At 40.3% G+C, this 21,273-nt stretch overlaps 1 protein-coding gene across 2 annotated transcripts in view; it reads right to left on the reverse strand.

Moving 5' to 3' along the window:
* Positions 1–20,674, reverse strand: part of SNAPC3 (small nuclear RNA activating complex polypeptide 3) — a 43,238-nt gene extending 22,564 nt beyond the window's left edge. For both annotated transcript variants that reach the window (XR_002731799.2, XM_023213117.2), the window contains exons 1-3: positions 20,182–20,674; positions 19,391–19,468; positions 5,190–5,274 (exon numbers count right to left, since the gene is read on the reverse strand). Coding sequence is in view for 1 of the 2 variants with exons in the window: in XM_023213117.2 (XP_023068885.1) it covers positions 5,190–5,274; positions 19,391–19,468; positions 20,182–20,498 (480 nt within the window). In the remaining variant the exon portion in view is untranslated. The remainder of the gene's footprint in view (positions 1–5,189; positions 5,275–19,390; positions 19,469–20,181) is intronic.
* Positions 20,675–21,273: the final 599 nt, after the last annotated feature.

The raw sequence follows: 21,273 nt of genomic DNA on the forward strand, positions 1-21,273 counted from the left end.
AACTAGATAAGGAATTAAAAAGAATAAACTAAACCCAAAGCTAGCCAAAAAAATGGAAATTATAAAGATGAGTGGAGACAAATGAAACAAAAGAGAAAATATAGAAAAATCAATAAAAACAAAAACTGGTTTTTTGAAAACATCGAATTTGACAACTTTTACTGCACTGATTAAGAAAAAAGGCGGCTCAAATTACTAAAATGAGAAGTAAAAGTGGAGACATTACTACTGATTTTACAGGAAAAAAAGGATTAGAAGACAAAACTATGAACTACTGTTTGCCAACAAATTGGATAACCTCGATGAAAAGGACAAATCCCTGGAAACATACAAACTATCAAAACTGATTCAAAAAGAAACAAAAAATCTAAATAGAGGTGTAACAAGTAAGGAGGCTGAATCAGCAATGAAAAACCTCCCAACAAAGAAAAGTTACCAGAACCAGATGACTTCACTGGTAAATTCAACCAAATATTAAAAGAAGAATTAATATCAGACTTTCTCAAACTCTTTCAGAAAATTTGAAAAGCAGTACACTTCCTAACTCATTCTATGAGACCAGCATTATCTTGATGCCACAGTGAGAAAAAGACACTACAGGAAAACTACAGGCCAATATCCCTTTACAAATAGGAATGCAATAATCTCAACAAAATATTAGCAAAGCAAATTCAGAGGCATATTAAAAGGATTTTGTCAATTGCGTTAATTTTTGTGAATTTTCCAACTTTTCTTCTGTTTATAAGAAAAGGTACTTTTCATGATTACAATTTTTACTGAATTCTACAACCAAGTGGAATTTATTTATCATCAAAATGCAAGGGTAATTTAACATTAGCAAGTCAATCAATATAATACACCACACTAATGGAATGATGAGGAAAAAAAAACAGATCATGACCTCAATTGACACAGAAAAGCATTTGACAAAAATCTAATACCCTTTCATGATAAAAACACTAAATAAAATAGCAACAGGGCTGGGCGCAGTGGCTCATGCCTGTAATCCCAGCAATCTGAGAGGCCAAGGCGGGTGGATCACCTGAGGTCAGGAGTTCAAGACTAGCGTGACCAACGTGGTGAAACTCCGTCTCTACTAAAAATACAAAAAGTAGCCAGGCATGGTGATGGGCGCCTGTAGTCCCAGCTACTCGGGAGGCTGAGGCAGAGGTTGCAGTGAGCCGAGATTGCGCCACTGCACTCAGCCTGGGCGACAAAGCGAGACTCTGTCTCCAAAAAAAAGGAATTAAGAAAACAATTTCACTTACTATTAATAGCATTCAAAAGAATAAAATATTTAGGGATAAATTTAACCAAGGAAGTGAAAGGGTTGTATACATAAAAAGTATAAAACACTGCTGATAGGCCGGGCACGGTGGCTCACGCCTGTATCCCAGCAATTTGGGAGGCCGAGGCGGGTGGATCACCTGAGGTTGGGAGTTCGAGACCAGCCTCACCAACACAGAGAAACCCTGTTACTACTGAAAACACAAAAAATTAGCCGGGCGTGGTGGCACGCACCTGTAATCCCAGCTACTCAGGAGGCTGAGGCAGGAGAATCACTTGAACCTGGGAGGCGGAGGTTGCGGTGAGCCACAATCACGCCACTGCACTCCAGCCTTGGCAACAAGAGCAAAACTTCGTCTCAAAACAAACAAACAAAAAACAGCTGAAAGAAATTAAATATCTAAATAAATGGAAAGAAATCTCATTCATGGATTGGAAGACTTGATATCATTAAGATCTCAATACTCCCCAAAGTAATCTACAGGTTCAATGCAATCTTTATCAAAATCCCAATGGCATTTTTTCCAAAAATAGAAACACCCATCCTAAAATTCAGAGGGAATTTCAAGGGACTCTGAATAGTCAAAACAATCCTGAAAACCATGAACAAAGCCGGATTTTGAAATCATACTCCCTGATTTCAAAATTTACTACAAAGCCAAAGTAATCAAAACAGAGTATTTCTAGATTAGAATAGACATCTAGACCAACAGAATGTAACAATGAAACTTACATGGTCAACTGACTTTGGGCAAAAGTGCCAAGATCATTCACTAGGGAAAGGACAGTCTGGAAAAATTAGATATCTATATGCAAAAGAACGAAGTCAAACCCTTACCTTACATCATTTAGAAAAATCAACTCAGAAGTGGATAAAAGACAAACTTAGGAGCTCAAGCTATAAAACTCCTAGAAGAAAACATACAGGAAAACCTTCGTGATGCTGCATTAGGCAATGTTTTAAGTATGACATCAAAAACAAGGACAACAAAAGAAAAAGATAAAATGGACTTCATCAAATTTAAAAACTTTTGTACATCCAATAACATTATCAAGAAAGTAAAAAGGTTGGGTGTGGTTGCTCACACCTGTAATTCCAGCACTTTGGGAGACCAAAGCGCATGGATTACCTGAGGTCAGGAGTTCGAGACCAGCTTGGCCAACGTGGCGAAATCCCATCTCTACTAAAAACACAAAAATTAGCTGGGAGTGGTGGCGAGCACCTGTAATCCCAGTTACTTGGGAGGCAGACGCAGGAGAATCACCTGAACCCAGGAGGTGGAGGCTGCAGTGAGCTGAGATTATTCCATTGTTGCTCCACTGTACTCTAGCCTGGGCAACAAGAGCGAAACTCTCTCTCAAAAAAAAAAAAAAGAAAAAGAAAAGTAAGTAAAAAGACAACATATAGAATGGGATAAAATATTTTTAAATTACATATACAGTAACGGTCTAGTATGCAGAATATACAAAGAACTCTTTTTTTTTTTTTTTTTTAGACAGAGTTTCGCTCTTGTTGCCTAGGCTGGAGTGCAATGGCACAAATCCCAGCTCACTGCAACCTCCACCTCCTGGGTTCTAGCGAATTTTCTGCCAGCCTCCAGAGTAGCTGGGATTACAGGTACCTGCCACCACGCCTGGCTAATTTTTTTTTTTTTTTTTTTGAGACAGAGTTTCATTCTGTTGCTCAGGCTGGAGTGCAGTGGCATGATATTGGCTCACGGCAACCTCTACCTCCCATGTTCAGGCAATTCTCCTGTCTCAGCCTTCTGAGTAGCTGGGATTACAGGGGCATGCCACCATGACTGGCTAATTTTTGTACTTTTAGTAGAGACAGGGTTTCACCATGTTGGTCAGGCTGGTCTGGAACTCCTGACCTCAGGTGATCTACCCACCTCAGCCTCCCAAAGTACTGGGATTTCAAGCATGAGCCACGGCACTCAGCCAAGAACTCTTTATAACTCAACAGGATAAACAACCCAATTTGAAAATGGACAAAATATTTCAATAGATCTTTTTCAAAGAAAATATACAGATGGCCAAAAACCAAATAAAAAGATGTTCAGTATCACTAGTTATTAGGGAAATACAAATCAAAACCACATTGAAATACCACTTCACACCCACTAGGATGACCATTACTTAAAAAAGCTAGAAAATACATGTTCACAAGTACATGGAGAAACTGGAACCTTCATGCATTACTGATGGGAATGTAATATGGTATCATCGCTATGAAAAACAGGTTTGTCAGAATTAACTATACAATCCATCAATTCTACTCCTAGGTGCAGATACAAAAGAACTGAAAAAGGATTTTTTTTTTTTTTTTGAGGCGGAGTCTTGCTCTGTTGCCCGGACTGGAGTGCAGTGGCCGGATCTCAGCTCACTGCAAGCTCCGCCTCCCGGGCCCACGCCATTCTCCTGCCTCAGCCTCCCGAGCAGCTGAGACTACAGGCGCCCGCCACCTCGCCCAGCTAGTTTTTGCATTTTTACTAGAGACGGGGTTTCACTGTGTTAGCCAGGATGGTCTCGATCTCCTGACCTCGTGATCCGCCCGTCTCGGCCTCCCAAAGTGCTGGGATTACAGGCTTGAGCCACCGCGCCCGGCCGAAAAAGGACTTGAAAAGATACCTGTATACCAATTTTCATAGCAGCATTATTCACAATAGCCAAAAGATAGAAACAACCCAAATGTCCATCAACAGATAAATACAACAAAACGTGCTATATCCATACAATAGATATTATTCAGCCATAAAAAAGAATGAAGTTCTAATACATGCCACAATATGAATGAACCTATAAAACATTATGCTATGTAAAATATGCCATAGGCTGGATACCGTGGCTCACGCCTGTAATCCCAGCACTTTGGGAGGCCGAAGTGCGCAGATTGCTTGAGGTCAAGGGTTCGAGACCAGCCTGGCCAACATGATGAAACCCTGTCTCTACTAAAAATACAAAAATTACCCAGGCATGGTGGCAGGTGCCTATAATCCCAGCTGCTTAGAAGACTAAGGCATGAGAATCGCCAGGAGGTGGAGACTGCAGTGAGCTGAGATGGCGCCACTGCACTCTAGCCTGGGCGACACAGCAAGCCTCTGTTTCAAAAAAAAAAAAAAAAAAAGCCATACAGAAAAGGACAAAAAAAGCATTCCACTTACATGAGATATCTAGAATAGGCAAATTCATCGAGAAAGAAGGCAGAATAGAGGTTAGCAGGGGCTGCAGGAGGAAAAACTGGTGAGTTATTGCTTAACAGGTATAGAACTTCTGTTTGCGTTCTGGAAAAAGTTGAAAAAGTTCTGGAAACAGTGGTGATGATTATACAGCATTGTGAATGTACTTACTGCTACTTAATTGAACACTTTAAAATGATCAAAATGGTAAAGTTTATGTTATATAAATTTTACCACAATAAAAGTAAAATAAGTGGGAGAGACAAATAGGTGCTCATATGCATGATCAAGTGCCAGCACACTGATTCTGAACCCATCGTGTCTACTAGCTCCCAATTCCTCAAGAGTCATCATCTTACATTTTCCCAGAGTTTTACACAAGAGATAATAGATAAGGATTAAGAATGTGGTTAAACCAAAATAGGAGCAGAACAAAAAGACCAGAAATAGGGTAGTGAAAAGGCATAAATTTGGCCTAATACCAACAGCAAGATAAAACCAAACAAGAATAAAGGCAGAGATCTGAAAAAGTCAAATATGTGGTCACTTGAGTTCTAAGGATCCTCTTCTCTCACTAGTTCCCAGACTCAAAGGAGTTTCTCTAGTTTGTTTTCAACTAAGCATATCCAGTATAAAGCTACCATACTGTCATTACTAACCCTCAGCCAATGTCAGTTTACTGTTTTAAGAGAAAAGGGTGAAAAAGATGAGACTCTTAATTACCATCTCATAAACGAATGTTTCTTGTCTGCAGGCTCGATCTATTGTAATGGTTTCTTCCCGATGTTCCAAGAACCTTTTTCTAACCCTGTTGTAGATGTAAAAGGAAAAAAAAAAATCAAAGTTCAACATTTGTTATTCAGACTTCAAAATATTTAGTGTATTTTATTTGGAACTAATTTTAAGTAGCAAAAGCAGGAAAAAGTTCCCTTCTCTTGTTCAGCTTCCCTTATGTCAACATCTTATATGATCATGAGACAATTATCAAGAACAGGAAATAAATTGTTATATAATATTATTAGCTATAGGCCTTTTTAAAATTTCACACAATTTTTAATTTACTCAGTTTTTTTTTCTGTTCCAGATTCCTATTCAGGATCCCACATGGCATGTTATTTGTCCTTAGTCTCCTTGAGTTTGTTAAAGTTCTTCAGTCTCTCTTTTTCTTTCATGATCTTGACAATTTCAAACAGCTCTAATCAGTTATTTTATAGAATGTCCTTCAATTTGTGTTTGACTGCTAGTTCCTCATGACAGGAATAAATTTAGCATTTTGGTAAGAACACTACAATGATGTCCTTCTCAGTATATCATATCAAGAGGTTCATGATATTAATATGACATTTTACTAGTGATGTTTAGCTTATTTCTGTCTGCCAGGTTCCTGCACCAGAATGATACCTCATTTTCTATGAACTTGGTAAATATTTTGGGGAAGATACTTTGACACTATGCAAATCTTATTTCTCCTCAAACTTCACCCAGGAATTTTAGCATTCATTGATAGATTTTGTCTGCAACATTTATTACTGTGATGTACGCCTAATAGCAATTCTGTCTTTCATTTCTTCTACATTTATTCATCGAAATTATACTTTGAGGAAGACCTGCCTCTTTCCTCCCATCTGTTTACTTCATCATTTCTATTAGTATGAACCTACAGAAAATTGTTTTATTCTGGGATTAAAATCTAATATTACCATTATTTTGTTGTTCAAATTGGTAGTTTTAGTCATTAGGAGCTCCTGTTCTTTCAGCAAGTACTCTCCTTTTCAAAATTATTTTTTATTTTGAACATTCCCTTACTTTCTGGCACCACAAGATGGTCAAGGCCCACCCTGTATTTTTCTTGTCTCATCCCAGGAATCAACCACTTGTAACAGCCCTAGTTCCTTTACTGGAAAAAGGTGTTTAGAGACCAGTATCTGGGTTCTAGGCGTTCTCATTGTTACTGGACTCACTGCTTCTAGGTTTCTCAGCTGAGATAGGCAGGAAATGTATGTATGTATACTAACCTATACATGTATAAATACCTGTATTTCTGTATTTTACTGTTACACATTTAAAACTATGAGTTTATACTGATACTTCTGATGCCAAACTAAAACCACAGGATTCATTTTAGCCTTTAACATTTCCTTGTTTATAACTTCTTTCTCCTCAAGTGAGAAATCCAGCTTTCACTGTGTCAGCAACCTATTATTTGTTCAATTCTAGTAAATACATAAAATGGTTACAGAATTGCTAACCAAACCTCTGTGAGAAACACTAACTTATAAAAAGTTCTGTCTTCACCCTTACATTATATCAAGATATGCTTTTGGTAGCATTTTATTATTTAAAAATCGGAACAACATAGTTAAGATGAGCACAGCCCCTATGCATGGATGATATGCAAATTCATGAAGTGCTCAAAAAAAAAAAAAAGAAGATAGGCTTTAATAAAGACTTTAGTTCTTTCTTCCCCACCCTCTTCAGTGGTGTTGTATTACACATTTGTAATGCAACTAGGCTTATTTTTTAGTTTTCCAATTCAGTTTTGGGTTCCCCCTACATCCGAGTTGGTTATAATTGTCTGATTACATCTGGGGTATGTGAAAAATATGTGACACATCACTATGATCCTAAGAGTCAAAAGTGTCACTCCCTCTTTGTCCCTACTAACCTGTTCCCATTCCCTCCCTTCTTTCCACCCCTTTCGCACCCACCCCTGCAGGCAACCAGTCTCTACAGTTTTGCTTTATCCTTTCCATTTCTTTTGTTCAAATAAACAGATATTTGTGTATACTCTTTTATCTATTTCTGTATCAATCTGAGTTCAATTAGGAAGAAAGAAAAAAATGAATAGCAATTTGAACAAAGGTTAAGGATTCAACAACTTTAACAGAGGATTGGAATAATGAGGGACTGGCAAGGAAGCAGTAAAAGCGAACACTAAAGAACAGAATAATCACAAATATAAGGAGCACCCTACCCCTAGGGCTGAGAAAAAGCTCAAGGAAGTCCTTTTTTCTTCCCAGGACTGAGATCCAGGACGAGAAAGAAGTTGCTATAGTGCTGCATCAGCGGAACTTGCTGGAAATCTACCCTTAAGGGCACCAAGAAAACCCGTTCAGGGGAGCTGTGGAGGGAAATGGGGTTGGCAGGGAAAGCTGCTGGGCGCGGGGTGCTTCAGACAGCAGTGTATTGCAGGAGCTGGGCACTGGGGAAGCTGTGTGCACTGCAGAATCCTGCTGGGCCAGCACATCAGATCAGGAAGCAAAACCCTTGAGAGTCCTGAAAGGTCTCTCCATCGCCCTTCACTGACAAAGCTTAACGATGTGCTAGTTGGCAAAAGAAAGTATTTAAAAGGCCAAGGTTCATTTTTACAGAGCAGGAAAAAGAAGTAAATTTGAAGATGAGAGCCAATAAACTACACCTGGCACACGTTTCTTACATGAAAGGTGGCAAATACTTTGGGACTTTGCTGTTTTCACTTAATGGAATGTACTAGAAATTACTCTGAGTTAATCCTTTCTCATCCTTTATTATGGCTGCAAAATATTACAGTGTGGATTTCCCATAGCATATTCAACAATCTCCTCTCCTATGTCTGTATATTTAAGGTATTTCAAATATTTTGCAATTATGAACAATACTTTAAGGAATAACCTTGAACACACGTATTTTCATATTGTTGGAGGGGTATCTTCGGTATAAATTACTAGAAGTGGGATTGCTGGGACAAAAAGTACACATATATGTAATATTGTGTTAAGTATTACAAAATTTACCCTACAGAAAAGTTGTAGCAATCTGCATTCTCTTTAGAAATGTAAAAACAAACAAAAAACCACCTGTTTCCCACAGCCTTGTCAAAAAATGTATTATATATTAAAATTTATGCCAGTCTGATAGGAAGAAAAGGTATCTCAGTGTAGGTTTAATTTTCACTTCTCTAATTTTGAGTGTCTTTGAGCATTTTTTCATGTTTGTGAGTCACTTTCATGTTTTTGTGTGAATTACTGGTTCATATCGTTCATACCTTTTTCCCATTGGGTTTTTGGTCATTGTTCCTCAACTTTTAAGAGTTCTTGGCCGGGCACGGTAGCTCAAGCCTGTAATCCCAGCACTTTGGGAGGCCAAGATGGGCGGATCACGAGGTCAGGAGATCAAGACCATCCTGGCTAACACGGTGAAACCCCGTCTCTACTAAAAAAAAAAATACAAAAAACTAGCCGGGCGAGGTGGCAGGCGCCTGTAGTCCCAGCTACTCGGGAGGCTGAGGCAGGAGAATGGCCTAAACCCGGGAGGCGGAGCTTGCAGTGAGCCGAGATCCGGCCACTGCACTCCAGCCTGGGCGACAGAGCGAGACTCCATCTCAAAAAAAAAAAAAAAAAGAGTTCTTACATATTAGGGATATTACTCCCTTTGTGGTATATGTCATAAATATTTTTCTCCAAGTTTGGTAGCTGTCTTTTGACTTTATGTTGTGAAAACATTTTAATTTTTAGTTAGTTTTATCCATCTTTTGATTTCCTCTGGATTTGAGTAACAGAAATCCTTTCACTACGCACCATGGTATGCATGTTTCATTCTCTACACTTTGTTTTTTGTTGTTGTTGTTTTTTTTATGATGGAGTCTCGCTCTGTCGCCCAGGCTAGAGTACAGTGGTGCCATCCAGGCTCACTGTATCTCCGCCTCCCGGGTTCACGCCATTCTCCTGCATCAGCATCCCAAGTAGCTGGGACTACAGGCGTGTGCTACCACGCCCAGCTAATTTTTTGTATTTTCAGTAGAGACGAGGTTTCACTGTATTAGCAAGGATGGTCTGTCTCGATCTCCGCCTACCTCGGCCTCCCAAAGTGCTGGGATTACAGGCCTGAGTCACCATGCCTGGCCATTCTCTACACTTTGATCCCTATCTATTATTCTTGTGTATAGTGTCATACTACATTTCTATATGTATTTGACTCTAATTCTGGACTTTTAATTCTGTTCCACTGGTCTATTTATGAGCTACTACCCACCATTTTAATTATAAAGGCTTTGTGGCATATCTTAATATCTGGTAAAATTACTACTTCCTCATTTTTTTTGAGACAGAGTCGTGCTGTGTCCCCCAGCCTGGAGTGCGATGGTGTGACCTTGGCTTACCGCAACCTCTGCCTCCCAGGTTCAAACGATTTTCTTGCCTCAGCCTCCTCCTCCTGAGTAGCTGGGATTACAAGTGCCCGCTACCATGCCCAGCTAATTTTTGTATTTTTAGTAGACACAGAGTTTTGCCACGTTGGCCAGGCTGGTCTCAAACTCCTGACCTCAGGTGATCCACTCATTTCGGCCTCCCAAAGTACTGGGATGACAGGCTTAAGCCATCGCCCCACCACCAAGTCAAGCATCCCTCATAATTTTCTTTTTCCTTCCACAGTCTTCCTATTCTTGCATGTGTTTTCTGTATGAATGCTATTATCAACTTGCTTAACTTCATAACAGATACTTATGGTATTTTTATTGGGATTACACCATATTTATAATTTAATTTAGGAAGAACTGACATCATTGTAATGTTTAGTCTTCCTATCCAAAACAGAGAATATCTTTCAAATTGTTCAGGTTTTCTTCAGTCTTTCAGAACTGTTTTGGAATTTTCCACACATAAGTCTTATACATTTATTGTTAAATTTATTTCTCAGTATTTAACCTTCTTTTGGGGTATCATAAAAGGAATTTTCTCCACCATCTCTAATTGTTTACTGTCACATATATGAAGGCTTTTAAGTTCTATATATCAATTTTGGATCCTATTTCACTAAATTCTTTTTCTGTTTGAGTTAGTTTTCACATTGACTAATTTTCCATGCATACTAATCACATAACCGGCAAATAGAGAAGTTTTTATTCTTTACCTACCCCTATACCTCTAATTAATTTATCTTGCCAAATTGCATGGCTATACCTATAGACTATGTTGCAAAGTAGTAGAGATAGTAGGCATGCTTGCTTTTTTCTGGATCTTAGAAAATGCATGTATTGCTCCCTTATTAAATAAGGTGCTAGCTTTATAACTAAGATATATATATATATATTTTATCATGTTGGAATAGTATTCCTCCAACTTCTATTTCCTTAGTATTTTTATCATGAATGTGTGCTGAATTTGTTAAGGCCTTTGCAGCATCTCTGGAATTAATAATTTGTCAGATTTATTAACATGGTATATGATATTAATACATGTTCTCATACTGAACCAATGTTCCATTCCTGAACTAAATCCCACTTGGCAATGGTATAGAGTATCATCTTAATATGATGTTGGATTGTCTGGTAATATTTTGTTGAATGATCCCCATATCAAGTTTTCTTTCTCTGTATTGTCAGTATCTAGTTTAAGTATCTGTCATGTTTGCTTCAGAAAAATAATCAAGAAGTTTTTCTTCCTTCAAGGCCCTGAAGCACTGGGAGTATTTAGTCTTCAAATGTCTGGTAGAATTCTGTGAAACCATCTGGACTTGCAGTCTTTTCGAAATAGTTCCTTACATAACTTTCTCTGTTTTTCTACAGAAATTGTCTACGTTTTCTAAGTCTTAAGAGCTTAATTTCGGTAATCCGTTTTTCCCTAGGAAATTATCCATTTCATTTAGGTTTTCAAATTTATTTGCTTAGAGCAGAGATCAGCTAACTTTTCCTTAAGGGGCCAAATAGTAAATATTTTAGGTTGTGCGCCATATGACCTCTCTCACACAACTACTGAACTTGCCATATAGTACAACAGCAGCCACAGACAATATGTGAATAAATGGGCGTGATTATACACAAAAACAACCAGCCAGCCCATAGACTGTAGTTTGCCAACCCTTGAAAAAAGTACTGCTAACCAGTCTCAGTCATTAAAAAAAAAGTTTCCATTTCTTCTTAATCAAGTTAACTATTATATCGTCTGCCAATAGGGGGACTTTTTCTTCTTTACCTACTCTTATGCCTCTAATTAATTTCCCTTGTCAGACTGTATAGCTAACACCTGTAGACTATGTTGCAAAGTAATAGAGATAGTGGGCATGCTTGCCTTGTTCCAGATCTTAGTAGAAAATGCACGTATTGTTCCTCTATTAAATAAGGTTGGGTGTGGTAGCTCACGCCTGTAATCCCAGCACTTTGGGAGGCCAAGGCGGGCAGATCACCTGAGGTCAGGAGTTCAAGACTAGCCTCGTCAACACAGTGAAACCCCATCTCTACTAAAAATACAAAAAATTAGCCGGTGTGGTGGTACATGCCTGTAGTCCCACCTACTCAGGAGGCTGAGGCAGGAGAATCTCTTGAACCCAGGAGGTGGAGGTTGCAGTGAGCCGAGATCAGGCCACTGCACTCCAGCCTAGGTAACAGAGTGAGACTATCTCAAAAAGTAATATAAAATAAAATAAACAAGATGTTAACTTTATAACTATTCAGTTGGATATAAAATCCTTAATTCACACCTTGAGTTTTCTTTTAAAATACAGCTCTATTGTTGCCTTGCTTTATATGTTAGTTAACTAACTTTTAAATTGTTTCAGAAAGTCACCATTTTAAATTTAACTAGGGCCAGGGGCAGTGGCTCATGTCTGTAATCCCAGCACTTTGGGAGGCTGAGGCAGGCAGATCACCTGAGGTTGGGAGTTCGAGGCCAGCCTGACCAACATAGAGAAACCCTGTCTCTACTAAAAAGACAAAATTAGTTGGGCGTGGTGGTGCACGCCTATAATCCCAGCTACTCTGGAGGCTGAGGCAGAACTGCTTGAACCCAGGAGGCAGAGGTTGCAGTGAGCTGAGGTTGTGCCAATGCACAATCTACTCCAGCCTGGGCAACAAGAGTGAAACTCCGTTTCAAAAAAAAAAAAAAAAATTAACTAGACCCATGGTTTTCCTATCATTTTCCTCATTAATTTCTGTTATCTTTATTATTTCCTTTCTAGTATTTTCTTTTCACTTATTTTGTTGTTCTTTTCTCGTTTTCTGAGCTGGAAATTTATTTTCTTTTTGTTTTTTGACACAGTCCTTTTCTGTTGCCCAGGCTGGAGTAGAGTAGTAAAATCATGGCTCACTTCAGCCTCAATCTCCCAGGCTCAAGTGATCCTTCTACCTCAGCTTCCTGAGTAGCTGGGAGCACAGGCATGTGCCACCACAGCTGGCTAATTGTTTTTACTTTTCTGTAGAGGCAGATTCTCCCTATCTTGCCCAGACTGTTCTCAAACTCCAGAGCTCAAGCAATCCTTCCACCTTGGCTTCCCAAAGTGTTGGGAGTACAGGCATGAGCCATTGCACCCAATCTGTTTGTAATATTCTATTTTATGAATGTCATTGATGTTACCTTTGTGACCTAATACATAATCAATTTTTGTGAAGATGTCATATAGTTTTCATTAGCAGGGAGCAAATTTTATGTATACGTGCCTCCATAAGATATAAATTAAAAAGTGTCCTTTATCCCATGTAATACTTTGGGGCTTGAATACTGTTTGTCTGATATCAGCATCACTACTCCTGCTCAATTTTTGTTTCCATTTACTTGGTATACCTTTGTCTAACCCTTTATTTTTAGCTTTTCTGAATCACTTTATTTTAGATGTGTCTCTTGTCTCCCCAAGATTTTTGTTTTACAAGCCAAACTGAAAATCCTTTTTTAATAGGTTGCTTAAGACTGATGGATGTATTTGGTATCAACCCTATCCAATATTTTCTAATTATCCGCATTTTGTTGTATTAGCTGCTTTTCATTATGAAATGTGTATTCTTTTCCATTTATTTTTTAGAAATTGAGGGGGAGTTGGTATTTCTATTATTGTTCTACTGGTTACCTTTGTACTCATATTTTTTAAATCCTATAGTTACCCATTTTCTTATTTAACACTTTACTATCCGATGTGTCAGATTTTGTTTTCCCTCTGCAGTAGTCTTTAAAAAACCCATCTATTGCCCACACGTTATCCATTTTTCTCCTTCCATCGTTTTAGTTGCAATACCGCACTTTGTTACAATACCCAGCAGTTACACAAATCTTCCACCCTCATCCTCTCTGTATTAGTCCTTTTGCTGAAAATTTCCCAGTCATCAATTGGTTGGATAAAGCTCATTCTCTTGTATGCTTCTCAGAAATGGCCAGCAGGTACAGAAATTACCCAGGTTCTTGTATATTGAAAACTCTTTTTTTTTTTTTTTGAGACGGAGTCTCGCTCTGTCGCCCAGGCTGGAGTGCAGTGGCTGGATCTCAGCTCACTCCAAGCTCCGCCTCCCGGGTTTACGCCATTCTCCTGCCTCAGCCTCCTGAGTAGCTGGGACTACAGGCGCCCGCCACCTCGCCCGGCTAGTTTTTTGTATTTTTTAGTAGAGACGGGGTTTCACCGTGTTGGCCAGGATGGTCTCGATCTCCTGACCTTGTGATCCGCCCGTCTCGGCCTCCCAAAGTGCTGGGATTACAGGCTTGAGCCACCGCGCCCGGCCGTGAAAACTCTTTTTCTATAACCTTGATATTTTAGGACATTCAGTTAAATACAAAATCCTTAATTCACACCTTCACTGAGCTTTAAAAAAACACTGCTCTATGTTGCCTTGCTTTGTACGTCAGTTTTGCAACATCTGATGCTTTCTGTAAGTTTGCCTTTGCAAGTTATGTGTTCTTTTTGGGCATGGAAGACGTGATGATTTCATCTTTATCTCTGAAATCTAATAGTTTTACTAATATATATCCCAAAAGCCAGTAAGTCTGAGTTAATATTTCCAGGTACCTAGAGAACCCTTTCCAGATTTAGTTTTTCATTCAATTTTGGAAACTTTTGTTAGATTATGTTTTTAAATACGAATTCTGCTCCATTTCTTTTTCTTCTTCAGGGACTCTGATAATATGACTATTATATCTTTGCCTATCTACCATTCCCTACTCTCTCGGATTCATCTTACTTTTTTCTTTGTCATTTTCAATTCTCTTGCTTGTTTTTATGCCTTTCTTCATTGCCTCTTGCTTTCATTTCAGTCTATTTTCCCTTAGGTATCTTACAGTTTATTCGCTTACGAAGTAATTGTCTTTTCTTCCATTTCTTTCCTGCGTTTCATCAACTCTTTTTTCATTTCTCCTTTAGTCATCATTTCCATTCTTATTAATAGTTTTAAAAATTCTAAGCCAGCCGGGCGCAGTGGCTCAAGTCTATAATCCCAGCACTTTGCGAGGCCGAGGCAGGTGGATCACGAGGTCAGGAGATCAAGACCATCCTGGCTAACACAGTGAAACCCCGTCTCTACTGAAAATACAAAAAATTAGCAGAGTGTGGTGGTGGGCGCCTGTAGTCCCAGCTACTCGGGAGGCTGAAGCAGGAGAATGACGTGAACCCAGGAGGCGGAGCTTGCAGTGAGCTGAGATCGCGCCACTGCACTCCAGCCTGGGCAACAGAGCGAGACTCCGTCTCCAAAAAAAAACAAAAACAATTCTAAGCCAAGGTAAACATTTTTATACCCTCAAATGCTTATCTGAGTATATTCAATTCTGTGTGGAGTGTAGACTTACAGGTTTTCTTCTATTTCCTCATTGTTTTCTGGATGGAAGCAGGTAGTCTCCAAAGTTGATTTGTATAAACACTTACAGTTATTTCCTCATTATCTACAGTAAGCTCTCCTTAGATTTTATTTCCTCTTGCTCATTTTTGTAATATCTGGGGTATAGTGATAGTTACAAGATTTCCAGTTTGACGGTGCTCATTTCTGTCATTCTAGTCAACCTCAGATATATGAGAGTTGTTTGACTGTTTTTTTTGGGAGACAGAGTCTCGCTCTGTCACCCAGGCTAGAGTGCAATGGCGTGATCTCAGCTCACTGCAACCTCCACCTCCCGGGTTCAAATGATTCTCCTGCCTCAGCCTCCCAGGTAGCTGGGACTACAGGCAGGTGCTACCATGCCCATTTAATGTTCGCATTTTTAGTAGAGGTGGAGGTTTCACCATATTGGCCAGGCTGGTCTTGAACTCCTGACCTCAAGCGATCCGCTCTGTTTGAGTTTTTTTAAAAAGTCATTTGTGGTTGGTTTGGTGGGATAAGAGTTTTGAGTTCTCCAATTTCATGGTTCTTTTGGTTTTTTTTAGCAGGACTCTAAAGTTCCCTTTTTTAGCCTTTAAACAGTACATTCTGGACATGTAAACAGTGCTTTCTTGGTCACAAAAGTGAGGGGGATGGGCAGAATAATCTAAAATTTCTATTGTATTAAAAGTAATGTTGTTGAAGGGCTGGGCACGGTGACTCACGCCTATAATACCAGCCCTTTGGGGCAAGGCGGGCAGATCACTTGAGGTGAGGAGTTCGAGACTAGCCCGGTCAAATTGGTGAAACCCCATCTCTACTAAAAATATAAAAAATTAGCCAGGCATGGTGGCACATGCCAGTAATCCCAGCTTCTTGGGAGGCTGAGGCAGAAGAATAGCTTGAGCCCAGGAGGCAGAAGTTGCAGTGAGCAGAGATTGAGCCACTGCACTCTAGCCTGGGCAACAGAGTGAGTGAGACTCTGTCTGGAAAAAAAAAAAAAAGGAATGCTGCTGAAGCTTTTGGAATGACAAGTAAGTTATTAAGCAGCACCCATGTATTAACAATTCTCTCTCCTATTCCTAGGAATTAAAACCTTCCAACTAAGTAGTCAAAAAAAATTTCAAAACTGCTGAAGCTATGTAGCTTGATTAGATTAAGGGAACAACAAGTATCAAGGCAGAATCAATATCTACCAACTACCCTTTGTCTCTCACATGCATAAAATGAGCTCTATCATTCGATGTAGGAAAGAAAAAGTACCAGAAATTTATTTTATGTCATAATAAAGAAATGATGTGCTTATGTTTTATTTTTATAATAGAATAATGTTAAATTACTGGTGAGGAGAAGGAAGGTTCAGAGAACAATAAAGCAAAAAAATACAAATTTAGGCTTTTGCCACAAGTCTTAATTTTTTTTGGCAGGACCATTAAAGTTAACAGTGGTCATGTATTAAATACACTAGCTTCACAGTATATCAAAATAACCCCAGTTGAAGAATACTGTACTGATTTACATTAGATTATATATAATTCTACCCACAAATCCTGTTTGGAGGGACTAGAAGATAACCAGAGAGATCTAGTTGACCTAGTAGTGCAAAGTAGTCATGAGAAGCAATGTTTAAGTAGTCTTAAAATTACTATTTAACATGGCTTAACAAAATTACTATAAATTAATTAATGTATTAACTATAGCAAAAAGAGTCTGCTTTAATATGATTATCATCAACGTTCTTTTTTCAGTCTATCTCAGAAATCACTTCCTGAGTCTTCTGAAAGTTTCATTTATTCCACTCATTCTACAAATATTTGTTAGTGTTAGCTAAAGGATTACAGACTCCATTTAGGTCCTCTTGTATGCTCATGTTATATCTGCCACACTCGCTGCTATATTACCAATTCCTAGAACAGTGAGTGTGGCAGATACAACTTAAGGAACTTTCAAGTGTAGCTAAGAACACAGAAAATTAAACATGTATATTACAGATGTGATGAGCATTTCATTAGGGAAGCATGGGGTGCTACATAAGCACACAAGAGGACATAAATGGAGTCCGTAATCCTTTAGCTAACACTTGCAGGATAAGTAGAAGTCAGCAGGGTCAGGAGATAAGCAAGAATGACTGTTCTGGGCAAAAGCGTGGAGTGAGAGAGCACATTCCAGGAACTGAAACACAGTGCAGTGTGGCTGTTAATACTGCAGAGAGAAAGCTGAAAAAAAATCAGCAAGGTCAGCCAGACACGGTGGCTCATGTCTGTAATCCCAACACTTTGGGAGGCCGAGGTGGGCAGATCACGTGAGGTTGGGAGTTTGAGACCAGCCTGACCAACATGGAGAAACCCCATCCCTACAAAAAATACAAAATTAGCCGAGCATGGTGGCGCATGCCTGTAATCCCAGCTACTTGGGAAGCTGAGGCAGGAGAATCACTTGAACCCAGGAGGTGGAGGCTGCCGTGAGCGGAGATCGGGCCATTGCACTCAGGCCTGGGCAACAAGAGCAAAACTCCATCTCAAAAACAAAACAAAACGAAAACAGCAAGGTCCATGGTCCTTAGAGGCCTTTGTGAGCCACTACAGACTCAGGACTTCAGCCTAAGGGACATCAAAAGGTTTTAGGCAAGGGAGTAACAATCAGATGTGCATTTTAGACAAATACAACTAATCAATCAACAATAGTTACAGAGCACCAATTGGAGTAAGGCAGTATAGTGGGCCTGAGAACAATACATAGATGGGAGTTTGGACTCTCATTGAGCCTTCAAGGACTTTAGAAATGACAGAGTTTAAGGCAGTATAAATGTACCTGTTTCCTAAGGGAAAGATGGGTTGTGGTAATCTGGAAAGGAATCTTTAGGTTTTTAAAGAAGTGGTATGGGCCAGGTGTGGTGGCTCAGGCATGTAATCCTAGCACTTTGGGAGGCCGAGGTGGGCGGATCACTTGAGGTCAGGAGTTGAAACCAGCCTGGCCATCGCGGTGAATCCCGTCTCTACTAAAAATGCAAAAAAGTTAGCCAGCCGAGGTGGCGGGCGCCTGTAATCCCAGCTACTCCAGAGGTGGAGGCAGGAGAATCACTTGAACCTGGAGACAGAGGTTGCAATGAGCAGAGATCACGCCACTGCACTCCACCCTGGGCAACAGAGTAAGACTCCATCTCAAAAAAATAACATAACGAAGTGGTATGTTTCAGATGGGAGAGAGGCCACATGCATTCTGAGCCATCTGAAAGTGGTTGAAAATAAATCTGGAAAGGCAGATTTGGGATATATGTGGAAGGCTTCAAATGTCTAGCTAAGGAGTTTGAAATTTTTCCATATAGGAGGTGTAGGGCCATAGACCATTTTTAAGCAAAATACATGCTCAGGCGATAGCATGGTGGATAAATCAGTGGGAGAAATAACTGTACTTAGCAAAGACAGTTAAGAACCTTGCATAGCGCTCCAGGTGTTGCTGCTGTAAAAGTTAGCAGTAGGGACCAGGGGAACAGATTTGGCAGTTATTATGAAAGAAAACCCAAACAGAGTTGAAATGACTGCCTGAATATTGGAGGGGGATAATATCGTAGGATCAAGAATGACAGAACATAGCTGAGGTGGTATGAAATAAGTGGACTATAAACTGGAAATTATAAATTTCACTATTACATGCACAATTTCTCTATATTATCATACAACAGTGCCTCTCAAAGAGTGGTAGGCAGACCAGAATTCATCTATGACCTATTTGTTAACCAATCTGTACAGAAAATGCGATTAAGCATTTAAAAACTTCCATCATCAGTTGACAGTATTTTTATGTCTGTTGAATTTAATTAAAAATTTGAACTTACATTGTGTTTGTCTTTTTTAATTCCATTTTTCTAGCAATTCTTTTTGTAGTATTTTATCAAAGTATAAATCTGTCAAAAATTTAAAATTTTTAAAAACAAAAACTGTCCTTTACCACAAATAGTTTGAGAAACACTATCAGAGTATTTAGCTTGTCCCCTAGATCTAAGTAGATTAACTCTACCTCTATAAACACACATTCAAGAATATTAAAAAAAAAACACAAGTTTGAATATGGACTGAATATTACAGATTATGTATTTATGGTTAATTTTCTCAGATACAATAATACCACGATAATTATGTAGGAGAATGATACTTTTAGACGCTATATGCTTATGTATTTAAGGGTAAATTATCATGTCTAACTTACTGAATGGGGGATAGCAAAATGAAAAACCACACAGCAGGCATCCCATACACACGGCTAAAGTAAATATGGTCAAGTGTTAAAAACAGCTGAATTTACGGGGTGGGTATACAGATAACAATCAACACTGTACTTTCAACTTTTCAAAACATAATGTTGAAAAAATGTTTAAATAAATAGGTCATAAAAACCAAGTCCTCCATACCCCAAAGTCACCAGGTCAGTATTCTCTGGAATGACTTCTGGATCCTCACCGTCCTCAAGGCATTTCAGTTTATCAAGGCTAAAACAAAAAGGAAAAGCAATACTTTAAGGTCGACTCTGCATCTGGTTCACAGCGAGTTAGGGTTGTTTTCCTAAATACATTACTGAATTACGAAGTCAGATAAAATCCAGCAGGCGGCTCAGAGAGGCCAGAACTTAAGACAAAGATTTCAGTGGTTACATTTTATAATGAAAAGGCCGATGAAGGCAGCCAGTACTGTTAAATGGAGAAAGAGATTAAAGTTATTTTTATATTTTCACCCCCACATAAGGCACTTTTAGGAAAAATTTCAGTAACAGAATACCTGGAAGGTCCCCAAAAGAAACCAGTTAGTCGGGGTTTTAACACTCCTTTGATGAAGTCTCCCGCAGCTTCACCATTACTCAGATTCCTCCACCGTCAAAGTGTCTGTCAATGGCAGGTACACCTCGCTGTTGCCCTGACTGCTATTCTTTATTAACAAGCACTTTTAGAACAAGCAAATAGAAAAACTAGTCTTTGATGCAGCTGTCTTGGCCTTTGCTCCAACTCGCAAACTGGGCATTTGGGTCCCAGGACTTCTCCTGGTGTTCCAGGGAGGCTCCAGCGGGTTGAAAGCTTTGAAACAGTAATACTCCTAGCCCAGGTCCAAACCACAGGCCCTTCTCAGGGATGAGTCCCAGAGGAAGGCAGGAGCAAGGATGCACCCTGTTTGACCCCAAGCTGCAAGAGCCCCTTTGCTCCGCACTCACCCGCACACCGCCCTCAGTTCAGCCGCCGCCTCCAGGCTGCAGTCCAGATCCCTGGCCACCGCGGCATCCTCCTGGTCGGAGTCAGCAATCCCCCGGCTGCCGGGCAGAGCGGATGCCGGCGGCTCCCTCAGCGACAAGTCCCCGGCCCCGCACAGACGGCCCCGCCACAGCTCCCCAAAGGCGCCCACATGGAAAGCGCGCGTATTTAGCTCGGGAAGCTCATATTCTGGAAAGTTGCAGCCGCCACTGCCGGAGACTAGGTCTTGCCTGCCACCTACCCCGCTACACGTTGGTACACCTCGGCTTCCTTCAGCCATGTTCGCCCCACTCCCTTCCCTGCAAAAGCCGAGAAATCAAGGCCTCGCAGAGCGTGATGGAACTTGTAGTTGCTTGGAGTTCCCGGCCGGCGAGCCACGGGGCGGCAAGGGCGGGGCTTCAGAAACTACATTTCCCGGCAGGCCATGGGCAGGCCCGCCCCAGGGCGCGGCACCGCGAGGCTCCACGGGCAGGGTGCAGCATTGTTCTCCGACCTGGGCGGGGCGGGAACCGTTGCGGCTGTAGGTTAACGGCAGCGGGTGGGGCTGGGTGTCTGGTCCACGAGTTACATAGCAGCTGCGTCTGCTGGGTAGGGCAGCCTCCCCAGGCGTTTAGGCCGCGCTCCTTGCGTCTCTCGGACCAAGGGATGCAGAGCTTTTTCTTGACTCTGGATTTCAAGGACTGCTCTGCTGCCTGCTTGCTTTAGAGTCTAAGAAACAAGGAGGGCGAGGGCCGAGACCAGGGACATGATCAGTCCTCCAGATCTGGTTCTTTCAGAACCTCCCCAGAGGCCCCATGTGCGTGCGCGTGTGTGTGTGCAGTAGTGTTTCAGAGCCTCTGTGTATCACACACTGCACATGATTAACCCTGGTGTATGTTTTTAATGTTTTTAAAAATTACAATGAACTTTCCGGATAGGGAGTATCACCCCGTGATGCTGTTAAGGAAGGAGTTACCTGCGGGGAAAATGAAAGCAGGATCGGAACTCAATCAGTCTGACTTCAGATGGAGCTCTCTCCATTTCTCAGAGGCCCTAAAGGACACAGCAGGACATAC

Source organism: Piliocolobus tephrosceles, chromosome 14 (genome assembly GCF_002776525.5).
Source record: "Piliocolobus tephrosceles isolate RC106 chromosome 14, ASM277652v3, whole genome shotgun sequence".
Classification (NCBI taxonomy): domain Eukaryota; kingdom Metazoa; phylum Chordata; class Mammalia; order Primates; family Cercopithecidae; genus Piliocolobus; species Piliocolobus tephrosceles.